Source organism: Rhea americana, unplaced genomic scaffold, assembly GCF_003343005.1.
Source record: "Rhea americana isolate MKP2758 unplaced genomic scaffold, rheAme1 scaffold_85, whole genome shotgun sequence".
Classification (NCBI taxonomy): Eukaryota; Metazoa; Chordata; class Aves; order Rheiformes; family Rheidae; genus Rhea; species Rhea americana.
In genome coordinates, this window is record NW_028187034.1 from 494,142 (window position 1) to 512,660 (window position 18,519).

General features: G+C 50.5%; 1 protein-coding gene across 2 annotated transcripts in view; it reads right to left on the minus strand.

Annotated features, from left to right (window-relative positions):
- Nucleotides 1–2,685: 2,685 nt before the first annotated feature.
- Nucleotides 2,686–18,519, minus strand: part of L3MBTL2 (L3MBTL histone methyl-lysine binding protein 2) — a 16,220-nt gene continuing 386 nt past the window's right edge. The window contains exons 2-17 of one of the 2 annotated variants that reach the window (XM_085323471.1): nucleotides 17,203–17,473; nucleotides 16,805–16,938; nucleotides 16,354–16,477; nucleotides 15,276–15,355; nucleotides 14,244–14,361; nucleotides 13,745–13,879; nucleotides 12,976–13,064; nucleotides 11,083–11,314; nucleotides 10,265–10,344; nucleotides 9,596–9,700; nucleotides 8,137–8,284; nucleotides 7,261–7,343; nucleotides 6,309–6,543; nucleotides 5,461–5,526; nucleotides 4,395–4,517; nucleotides 2,686–3,505 (exon numbers count right to left, since the gene is read on the minus strand). In XM_085323471.1, coding sequence (XP_085179597.1) covers nucleotides 3,396–3,505; nucleotides 4,395–4,517; nucleotides 5,461–5,526; nucleotides 6,309–6,543; nucleotides 7,261–7,343; nucleotides 8,137–8,284; nucleotides 9,596–9,700; nucleotides 10,265–10,344; nucleotides 11,083–11,314; nucleotides 12,976–13,064; nucleotides 13,745–13,879; nucleotides 14,244–14,361; nucleotides 15,276–15,355; nucleotides 16,354–16,477; nucleotides 16,805–16,938; nucleotides 17,203–17,473 — 2,133 coding nt within the window. In that variant the 3' untranslated portion in view covers nucleotides 2,686–3,395. The remainder of the gene's footprint in view (nucleotides 3,506–4,394; nucleotides 4,518–5,460; nucleotides 5,527–6,308; nucleotides 6,544–7,260; nucleotides 7,344–8,136; nucleotides 8,285–9,595; nucleotides 9,701–10,264; nucleotides 10,345–11,082; nucleotides 11,315–12,975; nucleotides 13,065–13,744; nucleotides 13,880–14,243; nucleotides 14,362–15,275; nucleotides 15,356–16,353; nucleotides 16,478–16,804; nucleotides 16,939–17,202; nucleotides 17,474–18,519) is intronic. The other variant, XM_085323472.1, reaches the window with a different exon arrangement.

Genomic DNA, 18,519 nt, shown 5'->3' on the forward strand with positions numbered 1-18,519 from the left:
TCGAAGGTAAACGCTTACAGCCGTCTAACGAGCGYGAGGGGTGCAGAGAGCAGCCCAGGAAAGGCTGAAGTCCTTCGGCAGGTCTCATGCCGCGAAGGCAACTGTCCTTATCACAGGCATGGGGAAAGGCGAAATCCCCGGGGGGAAGGAAAGAGAGAAACACCCTAAGGCGCCCGCTGCAGGCTGGTTACTCGGCCCGTGGAGCCGGCGAGCGGGCGCAGGCAGCCGTCTCGGGCCAAACCAGGCACGAATACCACACGGAGGTATTTTTGGAAGGAGAGACGATGCTCTCTATCTGCTAGGGGGAAAGGCAATATAAGAGTTTATATAGATTTATATAAAATTCATTTATACAGTTTACTTTTTCCTAACGTAACAGAGTATAAAAGTGCATATAAAAGGATATATATAAAATTCTACATGGAAGTATTTTCCTTTTCCTTTTTTTTATTCACTTCTCTACACTAACTTCTAGAAGAACTTGCAACCAGAAATACGTGTCCTTCGGGACGCGGTGCTGTTATTTATTGTTTAGCTTCAGGAATTTACCATCGCTTCCATTGGAGAAGCCGCTTCCCCGTGCTGACTGCTCCTTGGCTGTCTGCCACCTCCGGCTTCAYGTCCCAAGCTCCACGGCCCCTGCCAGCCCCCTTCGGAGCGCCCCGAGGCCCACGGCAGCGCGGGGACGAGCCCTCGGCTGGTGCTTCCCCTGGAGCCGGCTCGACCAAACAACCCTCGAGCTTCCCCGGGCCGCCCACGTCGCCGCTCCTCCTGGCGACGCATCCCTCGAGCGTGCAGGGCGGCCTCGCGGCCCGTTGAAACGCCGCCACCGCCCCCTCGTCCAACCCGCTCTGGTCCCCAGCGCCGCTTCGGTCCCCGCCTCGGGGCGGCCTCTTCTGCACCCGCAGCCCCCTCCTCGCSTCACCCCGCGGCACGGTACCTCACGCAGCCAGCACCCAGCGGGGCCATCTCTGTGCACCCAGCCTGCGCGCTCTCGCGGTCTTGGGAACTGTTGGTGGCCCTGGATGGGCCACCACGGCCACRTGGAAAGCCATACGCCACGTGACGACGAGTAACTTGCCCTTCCTGTCCGATCACCTCTGAAAGTCGCGTTCCTTCACTCCGGGCTCGTTCCTGCCTCCAGAGCAGCTACGGCATCCAGGCTCCTGATTCCCCACCTGCACCTTCTCCATGAGCATTTGTGCTATGGGGAAATGGGCAAAAGGAGGCTCAGGGGCTCCCAGCTGGGGCAGGCTGGAGAAAGCTCAGCTGCCAGCTGGAGCCAGCTTGAGGCCCAGCTCCACAGCTCTACTTTGTGCCCAGTATGAGTGGCCTTTGCCCACTGAGGGCCATGCTGGCATGGGGCYGGGAGGGCAGGATTGCCTCCCCCAAGGCTCTCTGCTAGAGGCTTGGCCGTTCACAGCGGGCAGAGAAAGGCACTTTCACAAAGTGCCCAGAGTCCTGGCGCTTCCTGGGCCCAAGCTGACGGGACCAGGGTGGCACAGACTGAGCCATGCCCTGGGGAGGGGAAGAGGACTGGGCTAGTTCCTCCAATGGCCACAAAACAGCTTTAGAGTCATCCCTGCAGGAGCTTTCTCCTCTCTCCTGAGTCTCTCTCACTTAAACCTGAAGTGATGCAAGGTAGAGAGCATCAAGGCAGGCACTTCCTAGGGCTTGCAGCAACTGACCCACCACAACTTGGCTTTCAAGAACATGGTTTCCCTCCATCCCAACGGGGTGATCGCTGGGACAATGAGCCATCCCAACGGGGCCTAACCTCTGGGCACTCAGCCTGAGCAAGAGCTCCTTCCCAGAGATAGAGCTGCTCACGTTGGTCACCCGGCTGCAGGAAGTCAGACCGGCAGGGAAGCCCCAGTGCTGTGCTTTCTCCATGCTCCCCCTCCAGGTGTGGGTGCAGAGGGCAGGGGTCAACACAGACACAGYGTGTGCAGACCCACCCAGGCTCAGGGCTATAGGTGCTGAGGACCCTCAAAGCTCCCAGCTGCTGRGAGCTCAGGGAAGGTGCTGGCCAGACAGCCCAAGAGTAGCTCACCCTAGTGACACGTCAGCGATAGGACCCTGCTCTCCTGCTGGACCCTTTGCTATGGCAACCACACAACCAGCTTCTACCTCCAAGTCTTCCCCCGCTCTGGGGCTAAAACAGTTTAAACTGGTTTCCTGCAGGAAGCAGCAAGCTCAGCCTTCACTAGCAATTGCCAGGAGCCGACAGAYCTGAGCCTCCAGGGCCATCTGTGATTCCTGCCTGGAAATTCATGGTAGGAGCATTGGCCAGAGGCAGACACTTTCTGGCAACCCCCCCAGCTCAGAGATGCTGTTTTCTTGGGGGCTTCCACGAGACACTTCCACAACTGCCCGAATCACAGCTGGGCACTGGCTGGCTGGCACAGCACTTTCTCACCTATGCAGCAGCAGGAAACAAATATGGAAGGAGAGGATGGTAACCAGAAGAAGCTGAGTCAGGATTATAGATGAGTTTTAGGGAGATTCAGGAAACATGACATTCTTCCCTCACCTGGACAGGTTCTGAACAGAAACTCGTGCCCTGTCTTGCCATCCTGTGCCCAAGCTCAGTGGCACTTTAACACTCACTCTAATGTCTTCACTATCAGCCCTCTTCTCCCCACCTTGGCTAATCCTGGTATTTTGCTGACACAGAAAGCAATATATAAGCCTTTGGCTTCTTTCTCAGTTTAATCCACAKGGTTTTAGGGTACAGATCATTGGTCAAATTTACAAAGGGCCTGCTAAAAAAGAAAAAAAATTCAAACTGTGCATCATGTGCTCTGTACTTCTGGGGTCAACAGCAAGAAATTATGTTAATCGAAAAAGTCTCTCACTCCCCCAAGAGTCATCATTCTTCCTTTTTCTTCGCTTTTTACCTCCTTTTGCTCTTCCTATCCCAGTTCTCTCAGAAGTTGCATGGCCTAGAGTGGGGGCACAGCACGGATGTCCTTTGATGACAGCAGCTGATTTCCTGACCCACAGGACWTGCACACAGCTTTGCAGATTGCAGCTCACCACCTCCAGCCACAGCCGATATCCCAAACCGCCCTTCCGTGCCGTGGCAGCCTCACTGGGGTATCCCACTCAGAAACACGACTTTAGCACCAGGCACACACCACCTCAGCAGTTGCTCCGGTCATGTTTGTCAATAAGCCTGCTGCCTTTCTGGAGTCCATTTCCCAGCRCTTAAAATTCCAAGTCTAGGAGAAATCCTCTTGCACACCAAGAAAGCAGAGCTGCGATGTTGCAAGGTGATCTGCCTTGACAAGGGAGGACCCTTTTGGTCTCCTGCTTCATTTTGTCAGGGCCTTTCACAAAGAGCCACAAGGTGAAGCCCAGGCAGCTGAGGACAGCTGCGGTACACTCTAGGTTCAGTCTGCGACCTCCTGCTTTATGCTGCTGACAGGAATGGGAAGCTCTGAGACTCCAAATTCTGCCATGGAGGGGTCGATGGTTTCCTCTTTTACCTGCACAGCAATGACTAGCAAAAGAYGGAAAGAGAGACAAATCAACCCATGCTGCCATGTTCTATCTGCAGCTCCCCAGCACCAGCCCTATTCATAGAGATACTCAAGTGTCTCTAGTTTCCAGTCCATTTCTTGCAGATCCCTTACAGAAAGCAGCTCTGTCCTGCTGGARCAAACCAACTGGTGGTCACAACAGCAATCAGGATGGGACTGAATCCTGGCAGCATTCAGCTGTCTGCTGCCTAAACCAACCTCTCCTACGGCTGAGTGAGGAAATGTCAGTATGGTCCTTTGCAGACCTGTATGGGTCCACACAGGGGAAATTAAACCTTGGTGAGAAACTCAGACCCTTATGAGGCCCTGTCCACTTGCATGCGAAGCACCTCACTCCTCCCCACTACCTGCCAGGTTTGGCAAGTGACCCAGCTGCTAAATACTTTTCTGGTTACTGCACCCCTCAGTGGTCCGGGTGATGGGCTAYGCTTCCACGTTGTGGAGCACACCTACAGGAACCAGAATAGGACAGCACATCTTCTGACACCTCCATGTTGTCTCTCCTCTCTAATAGGCCTTGCACGGGCACAGACTGCTCAATAGGGCAGTCAGACCCTCAATAAGCATCAGCAGTGCCAAGGCATCTAGCTATACTGGTGCTATTGAACCTCCTAGGAGGAGGATCACCCCAGACAGAGCAGGTGAAGGCTTTCATCCACTCCCTCCCCAGCCAAGGCAGCAAACCGCCTTTGGAGGAGTGGGGGAAGGACATGGCACAGCTGGTGGTGTGCTGCCTTTCCCTGCCTGGGGACACTCATGACTTAGCCGCTAAGAGACAGCACAGGCCTCAAGATAGATGGTGATGTGCAGGCACATGGGCTTGCAGGGCAGAGTCGCTCGCTCTCTTACTCTCATCGGGGGCTGGCTCCGGCAAAGTCTTGCTGGCAGCTTTCGCTTCTCGTTTTGCCTTCGGGCCGGGAGGCTTCTTGACGGTCTGCTTGATGGTGCGGGTTTTCGTAGGTATCTTTTTTCCTTAACAAAGAGATAACAGAGTGTGGGGAAAAAGTGTGTTTCATTCCCTAGAAAAGTCAGCAACCCTGTTCCACCGAGAAACAAGAGGCCAGCATGACACACCAGCCAACTCACGGTCATTAGCTGCCAACTTGTTACTCAAAAAAAGGTCTAATGAAGAAAAACCTCTATATTCATCATCTCAAAATACACTTCATCTTCTGCCTCATTAAAGACAAGGTACTTCAGCATGTGCTTAACTTCCAAGGAGCAGCTCCTGCTGGAGTCTGTTAACAGCTTTGCTTACCTGTCTGGCCTAGCCCTAGGAAATGGGCATGGTGGCTCCAAGGCAGGGATACTGTAAGCATTATTATTTTAATTTTTAGATAACAGACTTTATTTTGGTTGAATTTCTTTAGATGTCTTTTCCTCTCTAAACCCTGGCAAGGAATTTCTTGCCTGTCTACACACAACGTGCCACAGCTAACCCCAAATATGACGACGACAACAACGACGATGACAACAACAACAACAAATGGAACAATAACATCATCCAGCCCCACCACCAGCATCTTCAGTCATCTTAAGACCTTCCTTCCCCCAGCACAAAGCAGCCAAGGCTGATGTCTAGCTACCCAGCAGTTGTGGCAAAGAATCTCCCTCTGATCATAGACACAGTGGGGAAAGCAGCACACCTCATGCCTGGAAGCAAGCTCCATCTACACCTCAGCTGACAGAATACAGACTACAAAACATAACCTTCCCACACAAACAGCTCTCAGCTGTCCTAGGCAATGGGGGAAGCTAGAAAGGATGAAGCTGTGTTATCAAACCCACAGCTGGCTGAGGGCATCCACAGCAAGATAAGGCCTCTCTCTCCTGCTCTGACAGGACATGGACAGGGTTCCTCTAACTGGGCCCAGCCTGCGAGCGAGCGGGAGGGCGCTAATCAAACATCACTCACTCTTCTTTCCATAGGGTTTCTTCTTCTTCTTGGGCACCTCCTTGGCCTTCACTGGAGTTGTGGGCTCTGTCATGGAGACGAGAGGGAAACGAAAGCCAAGTCCCATAACCAGTAGGTAACTGGGATGAAGTGACATAAGCGAGAAACAAGATATACCCGTTCCCCCCGAGCCAACGCCCTCTCCCCAAGACAACCAGCTGAGGGGAAGGCAGGGCCCTAGTGCTGCGGCTGTGCTCTGCTTCCAGGCGAGGGCCCAGAGCAGCAGGCTGGGGCATCATAGGGGAGAGAGGCCCAATAGAGATTTGGCAGGGGCAGTAAAGAAACGAGTTTTGTAGTTTGGGACAAGAAAAAAAAAGAAGAAAAAAAAAATCTGTGAAGGTGAGGCAGTGGCCCCCTCCATGACAAGGGAAGGAATAAACTCTTGAGAGGGATGCTCTTACCTTTACAGACTTAGAGAACTGATGGGCAGAGAAAAGGGAGTGGGGGCAGAGCTGCCCCTGCTAGCTGGCTGAGGTTGTAGGTATGCTCAGTAAATGGGAGGCTGTGCAGGGATAGGACCACGCGGAACTCCTACTCAACTTCAGCAGGAGGAATTCTCTCTTGGTGTGCAGCCGGGGAAACAGAGGGAAACTAACGCCTCAGGCTGTCTTCTCCCCACCACAGATTCTTCTCTGCCAGCTGCTAGGCTGTGAGGCATCAGAGAAGGACTTGCAATAGCACAGATAAATGAGGTGAGCTTCTCCTCTCCACAAGGCCCAAAAAAGCAGGAGCAACTCACAGACCAGGAGAAAGGAAACCTTTGCCTCTAGGCTTGAGGTGTRGGAAACCATAGTCAAGCTTTCACTCACCTGCAGCAACAGGTGGTTGAAGCTGGTAACCCGTCAGCTCACACCATCCCACAGGATAAATGTCTGGAGACTCGCAGTCCACCCACTGGTCATATTCACTGTCCCAGCCATCAAAATGAATGCTGAGGAGACGGTGGACCACACGCTTCACTGTGGCCACGCAGATGAGCCGGGGCTCCATCAAGTCCACAGCTTCTACTTTCATGCCTGCCTTGAAGCCATGGTTTGGGCAGTCCTGAGTGCAGAAAGAAAAAAACAAAAAACAAGGCAATTATACCCACTCCAAGCCCTCATCCAGACATCAATGCCCTAGAACAGCCACAGACTTGCCTCCAGCYTAAACCAAGCTGAGAAAGAACAAGCCCACATCCAAAAAATGTTAGGGACTTCAACTCTCCTATCCAGTTTTATAGCAGAAGTGGGCATATCCAAGGCCAGCTGTGTCATTAGTGAATCTCAACACAGTGTTGAGAAATGAGCCTAAACTAGGAGAAGCAGCATGCAGCAGTTAAAGGACATCTTATCAAACTCATGACCTGAGACAGCGACAGAAAAATCAGAAAAAGAGGCAAGAGCTATACTGTGCTGCAGCACAGTTTTGCTGATGCAAAGCAGACCTCCTCCACGCAAGCGCCAGCTGCATCTTCATAGGAAACAAGTGGTACAGAACCCACTGGTAGCCTAGAGCTCTTAGAAACACTAGAGAACGGCAGGCCACCCTCAGAGCAACCAACACAGTGTTACACCCAGGAATGGAAGACCCTGCTTGTCACAGCCAGCCAAACCAAGGTCTTTAATAAAGACAGTACACACCTCTGTGCCTTGGACAATCCTATGAAGTGCTGACTGCTGGCACAGAGGAGCCCAGGAGAAACGCCCAGACCTCCTGTGTGTCTCCTCGCTGACTGCAGGCATCCCTACACATATCCCTCTTCTCTCAGGCACCACTCACCGTGTTGAAGAGTCGTGCTGGGACAGGTTTTGACTTTGTCCTTTCCAGGTAACTCTCCCAGTTGAAGGTCTTTGCATCTTGCCCTACAGCAAGAAAAAATGGTCACAGGAAAAAATGCAGTCACTGGGCAGACAAGTGGAAGAAAAAAAAGAACAGTCAGGAAGGAAACACAGCAACCACTTGCAAAAGATTTCATTAATCAGCACATACAGCCTGATGCTGAACATAAATCTACTGGACAGATTCCACGGAAGGCCAGCACCCCCACCCAGTGGGGAAACGGAAAAGCACAAGCTTTTCACAAGTATGTGAGAAAAACACAACTAAGACCACTCTTTCTCTCATCAGAAGAATCATCAAGAGGAAAGCAGAACTGCAGAATACTGGACTGAAAATGCTGCCACACAGAAATTCAGACCAGGCCTTTTTGGGTATGGTCAGATAAGAAAATAAAAAAAAGCTCCTAAACTGACTGTAACTCCAGATTTTTCAGGAATAAATCAGTCTCATATTTATTCATACAAGAAAAACAGAGGTAACTCCTGCCATTTGTAAAACTGAGTCATGCAGCAATGGCTTTGCTCACCCGTTCCCACCTTCTTTGTCCTTAAATTTGTGGACCACATAGCTGTCTTTCTTACCCTCCAGGAGCTAGCTCATGGGTCAAACTTCCTTCCACTGAGTACCAAGATTTGGTATATAGGCCAAGCTCAGGCAGACTGGCCTTCTGAATCAGCTCTATCTCCCCCCCAAAAAATAGGTAGGTTGGGACACTGAGGTTCTGGTTCATCTGAACCTGACACCTTTCAGCAAAGCACAGCCCAGTGGCCTCTGTGTGCAGGTTTATTCCTGAGAGCAGACGAGTCCAAACCTCACCTTTTGGAGGGGTCAGGTCAATACTGTTCTTCTGGCAGAAGTTGACGGGGAAGATGGCATGYGAAGAGGCATGGTAGCAGAACCAGTCAGAGCCATCTGCAGATGTGGCTCCATCAATGCTGATCATAAGATACCCATCCAAGAGGACCTGTGACAGAAATGAAAGGGTATGATTAGAGAGCTTAGTTTGCTCTAAAGCCTTTCCTCTCAAAGGATCTCCCAAGAATTCCCATGACTGGATCACAATCACCACTAGGTAGTACAAAGCAATACTGCAAATCCCAGCATGTGCAGCAGCTTCTTGTGGCATGTTAGTCAGCATAAACTAATCCCCAAAGCAGCTGTTTCTGCAGGACTGGGACTAACACCAATGGTCTTGTAATAAGAACGGAGGTATAAAGAGTCAGAAATAGACTCTACTGGCAGCCCAGAGTCCCTCTGTATCAGCCAGATGATGGGTTCATTAGAGAGCTGAAGGGAAGGGCACCACTTTCAACAGCATCAGGACTTGTCTTACCCTGTCACTCACTGGTAATCAGTGCCTATCAATTGTGATTGAAATGTGAAGATGTTAGACTGGTCATGCCTGAGTAGTAGCTGCAGGGAATGTTTTCTGGACACAAAGGACTTCCCCAGCATCCCCCTGCCAAACCCTGGGCATCAAAGTCCTCTGCTGTGGCCTTTACAAGAGCAGATGGTTTCTTGAGGGAGCAGAAAAGCTTATGGCAATACTACATTCAAGACACACAAAGAATCTCATTGAGAAATGCTAGCTAAACCATTTACTCCCTACACTAGCAGGGCTCACTGCCACCTCATGAGAAAATACAGCAGGAGAGGCAGCCATCCTTAGCTTCCCACGCTGAGCAATGCCACATATGAACTTACGCACCACTTGCCACAAATCTCTCTTCACAAACATTTCCCCCTTTTGACTTTCTCGTCTCAAGGCAGAACCCCTAAAGAGCCCTCTCTGTAGGCCCTCCAGCAAATTCCATGAGACTACCGTGAGAGTAGATCTTTCCTATTGAGTGTCCAAGGGTGAAGGAGAGGTCATTGCTGACAACACACTGGACAGTGAGCTTGCAAGCCAAACATGCTTATCTTCACGTTGTCTGTCGGGGGGCAGGTTTAGCTCAGTTGGTTAGAGCGTGATGCTGCTAACGCCAAGGTCACAGGTTCAATCCCTGTATAGGCTACGCTGAGGGTTGGACTACATGATCTCCAGAGGTCCTTTCCAACCTTACCRTTCTATGATTCTACGTTGTCCATGCATGCACGGACAGGCCTGTCAGACCACTGAGCTAACACCCCAGTCCCTTCCCCACACCTCTTTACAGCCCTCTCCTCTCTCACAGGACTCCTACTCAGTCCTGTCCCTTTGCAAAGGTCTGAGGAAAAGCTGGGATGTCTCAGGTAAACACAGCAGAGTCCCTTCCCCGCCCCCAGTCGACCTTACCTTACAAACAGTGGCCACGCAAATGTTGCCCAGGTTGAGGGGGTCGATGGCCTCCAGTTTCATGCCTTCCTCAAACCACCCACCTTCAGCATAGACAGCTCGTACCTAAGGGAGATCATATGCATATAATGTGCTATGGGAAAGTCCCATCCTGACACCAACCCTCCCCCACGTAAACAGGATTAGAGCTTCTTCAGTTGGCTCACCCCAAACTGGAAAGCGAGAGAAAGAACCAAAAAGAACAAGAAATACAAAGAAGAAACCAACTCAGTGCTGTCTCTATGCCAGCCAGCCCCTGCCAAGGCCTTGGCCAGTCACAGAGCCAGGCCCAGCACCCAGTCCCTGCTTCATGGTAGAATAATCCTCCTCCTAATCTTAATCCTTACCAATACGATTCAATCCCTTGTCTGAACTAGTCTCTTTCATGCAACCATCTTCCCTCACCCGCTCAGAGCTCCAAACTACTGCTCACCCTTCACAATCTCGTACTGTCTTTCAGTTCTTCCATCTTTCTATTTTCACTTAGCCTTCATGCCTGCCTCCCCCCCCCCCGGTAAGGGGGACAAGCGAGTCACCCTCAACAACCCACAGAGCATCATATATCCAAGGAGGAAGTGGTATTGTTGCTTCCTTTGCTGTGGCCACCACAGAAAGGGAGGGTTGTCCTACCTTCTTGAAGAGATAGGGGACAGCATCACAGTAAATCTTCCGGAAAGTGGGATGGTTTGCCATGTCACTGCGCTTTTCTTCTGTAAGGAATGGAAGAAAGAGGTGAGAAACCTGAAGCAATTCCAGTAAGAAAATATCTGACTAGTTAACTGGTGAGAGCTTAGCAGCTATAAAAGAGCTAAATCAGAGACCATGGCAAGAGTAATAAAAAGAACAAACAGGTCAGTCCATCTACATCTTCCCATAACACAGGCTGCGAGACAGAGCTTGCTCAAAAGCAGATAGCTGATCTTCCTTAGCAGCAGTGATAACAGCGCTACACACAGCTATAATCACCAGGGAGAAGCAGCAAGGAAGTGGGAGAGACAAAACAAAAAGGATCAACAAGTTAAGCAGCTCCAGGGTTCAAGTCTTGCTTTTTCTGGCAGACTAAGCTAAGTAAGAATTCTTCTGTTAAGTCAGAAAAAAAGGTCTCAGAAAAATACAACCTAGTGGTATCCAGTCTTACAGAAACCACCATGAATTTTCTTTAAAAGGTCATAAACATCCATGTTGCAGACTACGCACACTCACACTACAGGGACGCCTATCTGCTTCAGGTGAGAAACCCTACAATCTCTGTGTCCAGACCTATGACTATGAACTGCTCAGCTTTTGTCTATCCAGGGGAAAAGCTAGCAGATGTGTGGCCATGCAGACCTTATCCATCTGGTCTCAAAGTAACTGCCCAGCTCCCAGCATGTCAAGAATGGCACCAACAGCAGGGACCAGGCAGCTCATAGCAAACCAGCAGATGCCTGCAGGGGCCTGATCCCTACCTGTCTTCTTCATGCTGTGGCCCACCCTCCGTGACCAGCCCACAGGATGGATGAGAGGGCTCCACATGTGGCACCAGAAGTCGTCATCACTGTCACCATCCTCGTAGAGAAGCCTCAGCCGGCCCCCAATCACTGTGTCCACCACCGCCATGCGTGTCCGGGACACATGGTTCTTGTCCACCACCTCCACACGCATGCCTTGCCGGAACGAATACTTCATGCTCTCCGCCATCTGGTAACAATTAGAGGAAGTGAGATCAATTGCCTCTGGTGTCTTCTTCCTCCAATACCTAAGAGTGCGGCTTTACCCACAGACATCCTGACTGACCCTGCATGCCCAAAGCTGACTGGGAGATATGTCTGGGAAGGGACGCACGGAAGCAGACTAATCAAGGGGATGTGGAACCATTAGCCCCATGCACAACTGCATGGCTGGACATTTGCAACCCAAGTRCTCCCTGTCCTACGGTTTCATAACTGCTCCCCCCATCCCTGTGCAGCAGCCATGCTCGGCCAGTGCCCCGTGTAAACGTTCTGGAAGATGAGAAGCAATAAATAGCTCATCTGAAGAAGTCATAAGCATCATTTCTGTTTAGTAGGAACAGGGTAGGGAATTCAGTGCCTTTTTCAGTCATGAAAGCAGCCATAAGAGTTTTAACACTGGCAGCTTCCCAAAGGAAAACACGATTTTCAGCTGCCTTTAAAAGAGATTAGGCCCTTGCTTTCACCTTTTCACTGTGATCAAGCATTGAACAAGAAGATATCTTGTTCACTATCTGCCACTCTACCTCCAATGTCAAAGCTGCTCTACAGACTGACCTAAAGGCCCAAGTACATAAAGTCACTGGCTGCCTTCTGACAGATTTTTTTTCTGAGACCTCTGGTTTATTGATACAGCATAGTCCTACTGATCCATAAATTCTCAAAGGCATTTACAGAAGACCTGACATTTTGCCTCTAGAGATCCCAGAGTGCTGTGGAAGTGCCAAGAACCACAGCTCAAAATGGACTCAATGGACACATAAGCAGGCCCACATTTGAGTCCAGAGAAGTCTTGAAGGAAAGGTTCCCCTCTTCCACCTCCCGTTTTTCATCAGGTGGGAGTGGGGAAGTTGGGAGGAGAAAGATACTGACAACATCAGTCTCCCTCTAGCACTTCCCTGCCATGATGGGAGCTCTCAGGTATGCAATGCGGCTCAGGAACACGCAGTTCCTAAAAAACTCTCAATTTCCTGAGAAGCAACAAAGGAAGTACAAACTACACCAAGCTCAGAGTTACCAATTACCTTACACAGAGGCAAATCTCATCACCTGCCTTCTTGCCTGCCATCTCTAGGACCATCTTCCTTAGCTGCAGTTTCCCTAAAGCTGCCACCCAGGGGATAATCTCTCCTCCCACTTACACTTGGAGAATGTCTAACCTCAGTGCAGACTACATGGAACAACCACAAGAGCTGCAAAACTCCCMAAACCTGCCCAGTCGTTTCTGTACACTTTGAGGGAGCCTGTGCCCCTCATTCCCAGCCCTCTTACCAGGAGGGAAGRAAAGAGTTTTTGACTTGCATAGCTCTGAAACAGGGCAGAATAACACCAGGTGGAGCTCCACTGGCCTCTCCCTTCAGCAAATTTACCCCCAGGATTTTGCAGTAACTATGTGACTACAGCTTTTACACACTTTGACTCAAATGAAAAAACAGTGTGCTACGAGGGCCAGGAGACTGTGCCATTACCCACAGCATTGTGATAGATGTATTCTGAGCAAAGTCAAGAACTCACTGTCCCCCACCGTCCCCTGCAACTGCTCTCCTGTCAGGAGTTGTGTAGAACCAGGAGAGATGTTCTATACGTGTCTCCTAGCTTTTTTTTCCCCCCAAGACAGCCTTCTGCATTTACCTTGATGTGGAAATCCACAGGGATGGTCCTGGCTCCCACCAGCTTTTTCATGAGGTAACCCCTCCAGTCAGTGTACTTGGCATGGATGCCTATACAAGCACAGGATAAAAAAAAAAGGCATCTTCATGACAACCAGTTACAGCACTGTAATAGACATTTCCTCCTCTCTGAGGAGGATCCATCTGCATTAAAAGGCCTTCTCCACATTCAGACCTTGTACCTGCTCTCAGGCACATTCTGTGAGCTTGCCCCCACAACAGGCTGCAGGGGACCATTGTAACAGAGCTGACTGTGCCAGGCAGATATCCAACTCCATGGATCGAAATGTGGAAGAGGTATTACAGCAAAACACATGAGTTATACCTAAAAAGTTTCAGTGTTGCCAGAATCCTGCTAAATTAGCATCCCTCTCCTGCTCACTGAGCAGGGACTGTAGCCAGTGTATTCCCAGAGACAACTGCCCAGGTCATATGGCCATGGAGCTCTCCCAAAGGCTAAGTGTGGACACTATGTGGGTCAGGAGGAACTTGCATTAGCCTCTGTCCACAAGCCTGATACCAGCTCTGCACCCAGTACCCTCTGGGACAGTCACAGGGAGATGCAGGGGAAGACCCCTTGCTTCCCAGGAGACTAAATGCCTCTTTAACTCAGAGCTCACATGGAGCTGCAATTCCACATAATGATGGGAATGTCTGCCCCACTATGTTAGAGATAAACCAAGGCTTCTCCACCCCAAGATACATGCTGACCTCTCTCATCCCACACTCACTCTGTGGTGGAACCAGGATTTTGCTGTTGATGGCACACCAGCCAATGGGATGAATATCCACTGTGCCCAAATTACACCAGAAATCGTGGCCGGCATCATTCTCAAAGCCCTCATACCGCAGAAGGGCCCTGTACCCTGTCAGGACAGAGCAGACAACGAGAAAAAGGCATTAAACACCAAGCAGTTCTTCTCTCCCCATCAGGTACCACAAACTTATTCTCTACAACATGGCTTTCAGAGCTTTGCATAGATTATCAGGGCTTTTCCAAACCTTTTCCTGAAGGCAAAGTCACCCTCACAAAGAGCCCAGCAACTGGAAGAACATCCAGATGCTGTTTTCTTCCCACCACAAACCATGACATTTCCAGKTCCAAGACTTCTTGGCAGTTGTAGAGCTCCAAAGAGCTAATATTTTGCCTGGCCAGGTATACTCAGCTCTCTAAAGCTTCTTTTCAAAGTTAGCTGTCCCCAGCCACTGGGAGCTATCTTGGAGACATACCTGCAGTCTGGATGACAGAGGCAATCCAGTATACTCGGCTGGGAAGCACAGCATCACTGTTCAGCACTTCTACTTTCATACCTTTCACCACATCGTCCCACTGATCAAAGAGTGGCACCTGAAGAATTGAGGCAGCCATTAAGAGGGGGAGGTATTTACAGTCAGAGCAGGGCTCAGATCCTTATTCTAGCTTTCAAAGCCACGTTTTAGACAGCTATGCTTTCACCAGGTTTGTATGCCTTAMCCCTCCTAAACCTGCAGACAGCCTGAAACACAATTCAACCATCTCAGGCATCTCAGTGGAGTGTTACTGTAGGATCCCAAAAGGCAGAAAACTGTACTGCAACACTTCACTGCCAGCTGTGCTATTATCCCAAAGTAGCTGTTGCCATTACTCTACTGTATCCAAGTCCTTAATCATCAGGAAAACTGCTACATTTTCCCAACATATCCTCAAGATGCACACAATTTTGTCAATACTACCACAGACTRCAACTCTAAAGCAGTGGAAGAAGTGAATGTTAATATACAGAGAGGACAGGACTGCTCTAATACCTAAGAATCACCATTTTCCCATTGAATTGTCTTGGCTACTTGACCCACAAGGATTGCAAATCAATGTGACAGAAAAAGGACATGTTAGAGGGGCAGCTGCTGCCAGGCCCAAATGAGCCGAGTTCCTCCCTGCACATCACCTTGGGGTGCCCCCACCCACACAACATGCAAAGGCAGCTGGGAGCTTTCTGCTACCTGACYCTCCCAGGCACCAGAACTGGTTCTGTCCCCAGACATCACCACTGACAGTGCTTCTACCAAGTCCCTGTCTGCTTCCTCTCCAAAACTCATGACCCCTCTGTGGGACCCCCATCCTCAGCTAGGAGGGACCACCAACTCCTTTCCTTGCATCAGCCAGGGCCCAATAATCAGCTTCCCCAGTCCCTCCTCACCACTTGTCACAGGAGGAGGACAGGAAAGCCCCGCACACACATATCCCATGCACAATGCAATACACAGTAAGGAAGGAGGACTCACATGTTTGAAGCAGCTGACGGGAGCTGCCTTGAAGCCATGCTCCTGCAGATACTTTCCCCAGTCAAAGCCCAGGACGAGTGCTGKGAGCGGACATGAAAGAACATCAGGTGAGGGGGCTGGAGGAGGGGCGCTGAGCACACAGCTACCCCCGAGCTGTGGCTTGTGACCACATCGGRGGCTGCTCTGGGAGTAGAGCACTCTGCCCCAGCACACAGAGACTCTAGATTTCAACGTATTTTCTCTGGAGGGAAACTAGATACCACAAACCCATGAGAACCAGCTCCTACAGAGGTCAAAGTAATTATTAATCCCTATCATCGCTTGYTTTTCTAGGGGGGCAAGGAAAAGGRTCAGAGTCCAGTCCAGGGCKGAAGCACTCTGGGGAGAGTAAGAACCCCATTCTGCCCACTCTAAATCACTCCGCAGCTTTGCTTCTCAGTGCTTCCACTGCAGAGTTACATCAGCAGTGCTTGCTTCCCCAGAGGGTGCTAGGGAAGTTGCAGTGAAGCACTCGGATGTTACTCCCAAAGATATTCCTGACCCAAGGCCACAGCTTTTCTGCAACTGCAAAGTCAGCTCAGGCAGCAGTYCCTGCTGCCACCCCAGGGATTCACCTTTGCCAGTCTGGCAGTTTGCTACTYTTTAACCTGTAGTGATACATTGTCTATAAAGATGGCCAGCGAAGGACCAGCATTAAATAACTCCCCCACAATCAACGGGGCAGTGAATGGTGGTGTGCAGTGGCACACCTTTAAATCAGCTTAGCCAGCAGGAGCCAGCACCTTGTGGGACTGTGACTACAGAGCTAAYGCACCCGGACAAGCTCTGGTCAAGGAAGCACGCAATGAGCAAGGATGGGGGCTGCAACAACAAACGGGCAGCAACCCACRAATGTTCTGTTAGCACAGGCAGAGAAAGGGAAGGGGAATATCCCCTGCATCAGAGTGATCCACATACATGGTTTTGGTAAAAGGCTGTACACAGAAGGGAGAGAGAGGACTGCAGAATTTACAGTCCTCAAGGAGTGCCCGTTTTTGTGGCTCTCACRGCTGCACCTTCTCCTGCATTGCCTACTCACCATCCTGGCCTGTCAGTGTCCCATCTGCCAGCTGCCCTGTGCCCTGCGAATGGAGGAAGGCCCCAATCTTGGCAGACCAGGCTGCCTTGTGCAGGACTTTAGCCTTCTTYGTTGGTGGCTTCCCCTACAAAAGAAGAAAAACTAGAATTGAAGGGCAGGGGAGGGGAAAGGAAGCCAAGCTCTGCAACTGGCCAGCAGGGGGTAAAATAATCCCAAGACAGAGGTTTAAGATCACTACAATTTCTACTAATGCTCAAAGAAACAACAAGAAACAGAAGTAAAACACAACCATGCCCTTGCTTCTAGGGAGGACTGCTTTTCAGCTGGCACATTTTCTCCGAGGATCACAGGCCAGAACAAGCCACTGGTAATGTCTGTCAGTAAGCACCTCTGCTGTGCACAGGCACATTCTGTTTTCATCCTCAGCAAAAAATGAAAGATTTTGTCTCACCTGCAGCCTGGCCAGGATGCTGGCCTTCTTGGAGTTTGAAGAGTAGCTTCTGGAGCAGGAGACACTGCAGAAGCGTTTGGTCTTGGAGAAGAAAGCCTCCCTGGTGCCCACGATCCCACACATCTCACACACAGCTGGCAGAATAGGGAAGGCATAAAAAAATGTGAGCAGCTGGCCAGCCTGATGAACTACAAAGACCAGTAGTCAGATCTAGGAGACTAAGCCCTTCTTTGCATCTAGCAGCTCCCCCAGGTAACCCAGAAAACACAGTTTCAGCCCAGTTCCACTCCCAAATCATAGTCAAGATGCAGTCACATGCCTTTTGGCTTCCCCCAACAAAAATTCCAGCCCTTGCCCTATCACACACATGCTTTAGAAGTGGAAAGGCAGCACAGTACCTGGCTCAGAGCCACTGTCCTCTGTTATTCGGCCTGTGGATGGCGGGTGCTGGTGCAGAGGGGAGGTTGGAAGCTCTCCAGCTTCCCGGTCCACCACCTCATCATCACTGGACTCATCCAGGCATGAGCTGCTGTCACTGCCCATRCTGCTGTTGTAGCCTCGGAAGCTGTCATAACCTCCAAAGATGTCCAAGTCATCATCCTCATCGTCATCATCTTCCTCCTCCATCCGCTCCAAAGATGAAGTCTTGTGGCRGAAGGGAGACACCAACTAGCAAAAGAACCGGTCTGTTTTAAAACAGGCATTTTACGCTCCACTCCACAACAAGCCTGCCTTCACTGCCAGGACCCCCTGAACCAGGGATAGGCCTTGGTGAGCGAGGAGTCCATGTAACAAACTCAGATGCAAGAGTCTGAATTCATAGCAAGGCAGTTCAGAAGCTGTACCAGCAGAYAGACAGAACAACTTTGTTAAGAGTCTTTCCCTATAACCAGATGTGTCTGCATCTACAGATCTTCACAAACTCTTCATATTAATCGATCGAGTCCAAGGACAGGTCTGACCCTGTTACAGCAAGAGAGCAGAGAGGCAGCAATCGACAGAAAGGCTCAGAAGTCCAGTGACTATTTTTCAGACTAGAAGAATCCTGAACTGGACTCCAAATAAGGGCAAAAGAAGTTGAAAAAGGTGYTAGCAGTTCAGTAAAGAGCACCAAGAAGTCAGCATCAGCACAGGGAGTGAGGGAAGAGAAAGATGGATTACAGCAGCAAGGTGAGGCACCAGAAGACAGTTGTTCATCCAAGCAGGCAGCAACTAAGGATTAGCAGCAAATCCACCCCTTTCCTGTGCTAAATTCTGAACAGTTCCTGGGTAGTGTTACAGAGACATAAACAGGAAGATCACAGACTTCACTCACTGCTGTCTCCCCACATCCTCCTGTGCTTTCACGAAAAGCAAACTCAAGTCACCTAGGYTGTTCCCTGACAGTCAGGGCTGCTTTCCTGCAGGTCCACATCCTCAGGTGGTGTTCCCGACGTCTAAAAGGCACTAGACTCTCTCGAAAAGCAAATTTGTCTCCATCTCGCCCCTTTCTGGGCRCTCAGCTTCATTCAGCTCGTAAGAAACGAGTATCTTTGGATCGTTACCTCTTTCACCAAATGTGGCTGAGAACTTGCGGACGCCTTACAAACTCCCAGGGCTGTGGAGCGAGGGCAGCACCCACCACCCGTACCCCCCATCTCCTCCGAGAGGCGAGGTGGGCGCAGGGGCCCATCCTGCCCGGGGTCGACCAGGCCTCGCTCCCCTCTCCCCTCCCC